The 6798-nt window shown below is 39.9% G+C and overlaps 1 protein-coding gene across 1 annotated transcript in view; it reads right to left on the reverse strand.

Annotated features, from left to right (window-relative positions):
• The window catches only part of ZBTB49 (zinc finger and BTB domain containing 49), a 30470-nt gene that overhangs the window by 23390 nt on the left and 282 nt on the right, over window positions 1–6798 (reverse strand). The window contains 2 exon segments of the mRNA XM_030563607.1: window positions 821–1926; window positions 4424–4596. Of these exon segments, the coding sequence (XP_030419467.1) occupies window positions 821–1926; window positions 4424–4596 (1279 nt within the window).

Below are 6798 nucleotides of genomic sequence, written 5' to 3' on the forward strand. Positions count from 1 at the left end.
AATAAATTGACTGTAGTTCTACAACTTTATTTGTTGGGGACATTAAAAATTTAGAGTGATGAGTTAAAAAGTTAGAGTGGGCTTATTTTTCACTGTGACAAATACTAAGCTGTGTTTTCTGTTTTTGGAAATCACTCTGTGCTCAATTTTAATATGAAATTATCTGAATGAATTTTAGAAGTGTACAGTCCAATTATTCAAACTCTCTCATTTTCTTTACAAAGTACGTATGTCCACTAGGACCATAGTAACCACTAGAAGTTATAGTGTTTATCGAGATTATCTACCACAGTGTGTTTGGCACTGTGCAAAGCAGAGGAAAATTTCCTATCCCATATGATTTACAATGGTCTCAATTCAGTGTGAAATACTACAGAAAAAGTTAAGTCTGTTGGAATTTACAGATTCTTTAACTACAAGTTTTCCCTCATCCACATCCATTTGTACTGACTTTTCTCCATACATCTATGCTTTGGTGAGGGTTATACACTCTGGTATTGAGCGCAAAAGTTGTCTCCTTTAAAGGTGAGAAAAAATATGACATTTACATTTAAAATATTACAAAAAGTGTGCTTTTGACGAAAACCTTAGAAAACTGAGTTAAGAGAAAGGAAAATAAATTGAACCTCAAAGCTTTTCTCTATTCACTTAATATATTCCTGTAACTGTCCTTTTCCCTACATCGCTTGCCTGAGAAAATACATTTTTGAAAGTGAATCCCTATGTAACAACTGTCTTTGAACTGGGAGGAGGCCTGGATGTCATTTTCCTTTTTATCTTGTTATTAAATATTTGGTCTGTAAGCAGTAAATAATTGTACCTGTATGAGACCTTTTATGGAGCTCCAAATTGCTTGGATGTTTAAAAGCCTTTCCACATAATTCACAAGTATATTGCCTCTGTGACTGAAGAATCTGTGATTGCTCATCTTGTTCTGAAGGACCTTGAGATCTTTCCATTTCAACAGTTTGTTCAAAACTCTCCGAACTCACAAGATCTTCAGTTTCTTTTTCTTCAACAGCATTAGTATTTGTCATCTCCATGCTACTTTCATTTACAGATTCAATTACCCTTCTTATACTGTTGTCATCTCTCTTAGGTTCAGACAATTGTTCTGCAGACTTCTGTGATCTTAGAAAATTCAGTTTTTTAAGGTGTATTGCCTTTTTCAACCGCATCTGTTTGGTAGGCTGCAAGGATGTGCTTTCCAAATCTTGGTCTGGAGCAGAATCATTCAAGGACTGAACCAGAAAGTTGGATGGTAAGTGATCAGAGGATTCCAAAATACATTCAGATTGACTGACAGTACAAGAATTGCTCTCTACCGTACTTAGTTCAGTAGATGTATTGAAAGCAAAGGACTGTTCTGTTATTCTCTCATGGTTGGAACATGCATTCTGCTTGTAGAACTGCTTGCTATAAAAGTTGCGCAGTTTATAATAGTAATTTGGCTGTTTAAATGGGAGTTCAGTGCAATTACCACCTAAGGAGTCCTGTGTCTGTTTCTGTACATCACCTGAGGAAGTATGAAGATTAACAGATTGTGATCCGTGGGAATGGTTGTCATCCAACACTTTACTCGCTTGTGTATCTGATGAGCATTCATGCAGTAAGTTAGTACCATAATTTTCATTCACACAGTTAGTCTCTGTAGCCAAAGTACTTTGCAAGGCGAACACATTGTTGCAAGGCATGCTGGCAGGAGGCTCTACAGCTGTGGAGGATTTTAAAAAAGTGTGGCAAATATTCAGCACATTTTGCACTTGCAGACATTGTGCAATATCCAGCATAGCTTGTATATTGTCCTGGCTAAGATCAAGGTGTGAAGTGTACATGAAGTCCAAGATCTGGCCTATGCCACCTACATTTTTAATGTCCAAGTGAAAGACATCATTCTTCTGGCCTGGAGAATTCTGAAATAGGGTCCTGATGAAATAAAGCATAACCTTTTATAATATACAAGCACATATACTGCTGGTCTGAAGAGCTTTTTTATAAAATATCTATCAAACACAATATCCTAACCCAATGTGAATCAGTAACTCGATATGCAGCATGCGGCTGAGAGACAGTTGCTTTGGTACTTACTGATAAGACTTTTGAAACTGCTCATAATTAACCTAACTCTGCTTCCTTTGAAGCAAATGGGAGTTTTACTGTTGACATCAACAGGAGCAGCTATGCCATCGCTGAATGCTTTTGAAAATCTCACCCTACACTTCTAATTTCCTATCTTACGTACTGTAAATATCAATCTTAATGTTGTGTTAGTGGACTGTTTGTGCAGAAGCGGATAGACTGAGAAGAGGGCTTCCCCTTTCCTTCTGGCAAATAGAATGGGGACTGAGAAAGGAAGCTCTACATTTAGCTAATCAAAATGAAAATAAAGATGGGACCCCATAGTTCAGAAAGTCAAGGTGCTCCCCCTTCCAGCAACTAAGCCTTTCCTTAAAGCTCTGCCAGTGAACCTCACTGGGGCTCATCTTTCTTACAGCTCTGCCTAACAAGCAGGTTTAAGTGGTTAGTAAAATTTTCAAGCTGTGGCCATATCCATAGAATAAAATCACTTTATATGCATACTATCGAAGCCTACTGTAATTCTGTTTTTCTTTTATTTGGGCTAGGATGTTGAAAGGATCCTAAAGCAATTGGGCACCCAATGCCCATTGAAATTCAATGGGAGTTGGGCACCTAACTCCCTTAAATTCAAACTTGATGGCCAAAAATCTTTGGGCATGAGTGCAAATAACAATTTATTATTGCCAGTGCTTACAACACTATAACAGGTGGAGAAGCATTTGAATGTCAATTTTCCTTCCCCTCATAAAGTCACTATAAACTACCTTCTCCCAGGTATTGTTTTTATATATATATTATTGGTAGCACAAGCTTTATATTGGGTGCGAGAAGCAACAGGGTTTAAAAAAACAAACAAACCAGACTATTCAATGACAGGCAAGGACAATTTTGTTGCCCAGCATCCCAAGACAAGTGAATAGTAGATGCTGCTTGCTGCAAGGGCTACTGACACACTTTAAAAAGTTTCAGATGCACTGACTAGCACATCAAGAGATTTCAGTGTGTGACACTGTTCCAGATACAGATTCAGAAAAGCTAAAAGAAGAAAACTGTCCTCCTGCTCAGTTTCCTTTTAAACACAAAGCAGCAAAAGGGGATGATCTGATTGTCTGACTTTTTAAATCTCTCACCTGGCTCTGCCCACCATATTGTAAACCCATACTGCACTTTGGAAGGTGTAAATTAGCTGTTACCACTCAAGAAAGAGATCTTGGAGCCACTGTGGATAGCTCTCTGAAAACATCCACTCAGTGTGTACTGGCAGTCAAAAAGCGAACAGAATGTTGGGAATCAATAAGAAAGGGACAGATAATAAGACAGAAAATATATTGCCTCTATATAAATCCACGGTACGCCCACATCTTGAATACTGCATGCAGATGTGATCGTCCCATCTCAAAAAAAGATACATTGGAATTGGAAAAGGGCAACAAAAATGATTAGGGGTCTGGAATGGCTTCTGTATGAGGAGAGATTAATAAGACTGGGACTTTTCAGCTTGGTAAAGAGATGACTAAGGGAGGATATGATTAAGGTCTATAAAATCATGACTAGTGTGGAGAAAGTAAATAAGGAAGCATTATTTACTCCTTCTCATAACACAAGAACTGGGGGTCACCAAATGAAATTAATACGCAGCAGGTTTAAAACAAACAAAAGAAAGTATTTCTTCACACAACGTACAATCAACCTGTGGAAATCTTTGCCAGAGGATATTGTGAAGGCCAAAACTATAGCTGGGTTCAAAAAGAACTAGATAAATTCATGAAGGATAGGTTCATGAGTGGCTATTTGCCAGGATGGGCAGGGATGTGTCCCTCGCCTCTGTTTGCCAGAAGCTGGGAATGAGCATCAGGGAATGGATCACTTGATGATTACCTGTTCATTCCCTCTGGGGCACCTGGCATTGGCCACTGTCGAAAGACAGGATACTGGGCTAGATGGACCTTTGGTCTGACCCAGTATGGCCATTCTCATGAAGGAGTGTGCATTACTATTACTATTTATTCGTACTGCAATATTGGCAACAACCTCTAATGAGAGACTGGGGCCCCACTGTGCTAGCCACTGTAAGTATGTAATGAAGAGAAGATCTCAAAGAATTTACTGGCTAAATATGTACAATTACAAAATAAATTAGGCAGACCATATTTTCTAATTAGACCAAATGTGAGATATAGATTATCTCTGGACAAGTGATCCAAGGTCCCCATCATTTTTAATTCCAGTCTGTGATTAAGCATTACTACTCTGTAACTAGCATAAAAATTCTCTCCTCAGAGATTAAGACATCAGTTATATAGTATCCTGTTTATTCAATAAAAATATTTTCCCAACCACATACCTGAAATACTGACTGAAAGCAGCTAATACATTTTTATGTGCTTTGAAGCAGACGCCTTTTACTACCAACATGCAGTCACAGAGAAGGCCTTGAATGCGCTGTTCATGTAGCTGCTGGAGAAGATGACAACTGTGGCTAGCAACAGTGTCCATGCTAGAATACCAGTTGGTTACCTACAATATAATAAGATGGAATTAAGTTTTAAATTAAATATTGTATTTGCAGAACAAATTTAAAATGATTAAAAATTAATGTATTACTACTATTTTCCCTATCTCGCTAGGGAAACAGAGCTAATGTAGATGTCTAACAATATTTGGCCATTTAAAGATGAATGAAAAAATCTTTGGTGATTAATGGCTTTAGCTGTCACAGAAAGTTTTATTAAAGTCAATATTTTCTATTACAATGAGATTTTGAACAAAAATCTAGTAATGGAGATGCCACAAATAAACTGAACTTTGTAACTATACATATTTAAGTGAATAAGGAAAATGTATTAGGCTTTAGCAAGCAGAACACAGAACATCCACAAACTTAACAGGAAGTAGGCATTTTGAATTGGAAAAACTCAGTTTTTTTTAATTCGCTAAACACAGAATAGAAAATCCTGGAAAGACCAAACATATATCATGCTCATTGCTAGAGCATTGAGCACATTTCACTTATAGTTCTCAGATAAGTACAATATAACAGTATTAGAGAAATTCAGGACTCTCATTTGTACTGGGAAAAAAGTTTACATCATATTCAAGCTGTTCACAAGAGTGACCTGGAACAGAAAACATCTAACATTTGTTCCCAAATGAACAACTGTATATAATCTGTGCTTTAACTTAATTTTTGCCCACGGGAAAGGAGATGGAATCTCCCCTTTCACATGCTTTAAAAGTAGGAGAGGAGAAAGAATCCAATCTTTTAGGGGCTTCTCTTCACTCCTGGATCTAGCAGTGAAAATTAATTGGGTCACCCACCAAAAGAAATTTGCATATGCACTACAATTAAATTAGTTATCCATCACATTCTCAGGAGTATCTTTTTGACATGTCTCCTTTTAATGCATCCTAATTATATGCAGCTTCTCATCTGCTATTACAGGGTTGGCCAAAATTACTGACCCTCTGAACCACATATAATAATCTCCAGAAGTTTGAGAGATGGACACGTCTGCTGGGCCTCAGGGCTAAAGCCCTGCAGTGGAGTGGTGGGGCTAGGGTCTTTTGCCCTGGGGAGGCTGAGTGTTGGAGTTTCAGCCCCATGGGAAGCACCTCCCAGGGTTCGGGGCTTCAGTTCCGCTCCTTCTGAAGCCTCCAGCCCCACTAGGTGTGTCCTAGGGGGATGAAGCCTTCAGCCCTGGCAGGCACCTCCCGCAGGGCTGAAGCCCCTAGACCCCTCTCTGTGTTGGGCAAAAGCCCCTAGGCCCCACCAAAGGGCAGAAACCCCCAGCGCCCCCTCTCTCCCAGTCTGCTAGGCAGAGAAAGGGGGATGGCATGAGGGACTACACAAGCAGCACTTTAACTGTAAAAGAGATGCGGTTTGGCCACGCCTGTGATATTAAGAGGTATTACTTCATTGCACCTTTTGTTAAAATTCCTATCAGAGATTCACCAAGTCACTAAAATTTACAAATGGTTCACTGAAAACCCCTTAAGCCTATAATAGTTCCTAAAACCTCTCCCTGCTCCAAAGGATCTTATAGTTTATTAAAGCAATCTGTGACCTTGGCGTGTTTTAAGGACAGTAAAATCAAGTGCCTCTTGCTCCTGGGGGAAGGGAACCTGAAGGTGCTGCAAGCCACTGCCTTATTAGGAATAATTTCAGCAGCACACTTGGCTCTTTGTTTTTCTTTTAAATGTTCAGTAAAAGTCTCCATGAAGTCTGAATGTGGAAGGAAACAACTTCAGGTGTAACACAGGGGAAGGCAGACAGGGAAAGGGTTTGCTCCAATGTTAGCAGATAAGGAATTAAGAGATAAACCCTCAAGTCAGCCCTAGTTACAGATATAACGTGAGGGACTGGTGTAATGTTAGGGACGTAGGAGGGAACATACAGAAGTTATACTATTCCCCAAGTCAGCCCTAGTTACAGATGGGGGGGGCTAGTTAAATATTGGGGAGTGAGAAAAGGAATACATAGGGGTCATAATACCCCCCCCCGTCAGTCCTAGTTACAAATATAACATAGGGGGCTGCTGCCACACCGGAGGGTGCGGGAGGGCGTTATACTGGTATAACGCAGGGGTGGCTGCTCCAGCGTTGACGGGTACGGGCAGAGGCAGACTCCAGGTGCTAACTACCGAATCACTGGCCCTGAAGAGTAAGGCCGGGCGGGGCCTGGCCCCGGTACCGGAGCGGGGCTCTGCTCCTTTCCCTAGG

This window comes from Gopherus evgoodei, chromosome 5 (assembly GCF_007399415.2).
Source record: "Gopherus evgoodei ecotype Sinaloan lineage chromosome 5, rGopEvg1_v1.p, whole genome shotgun sequence".
Taxonomy (NCBI): Eukaryota; Metazoa; Chordata; order Testudines; family Testudinidae; genus Gopherus; species Gopherus evgoodei.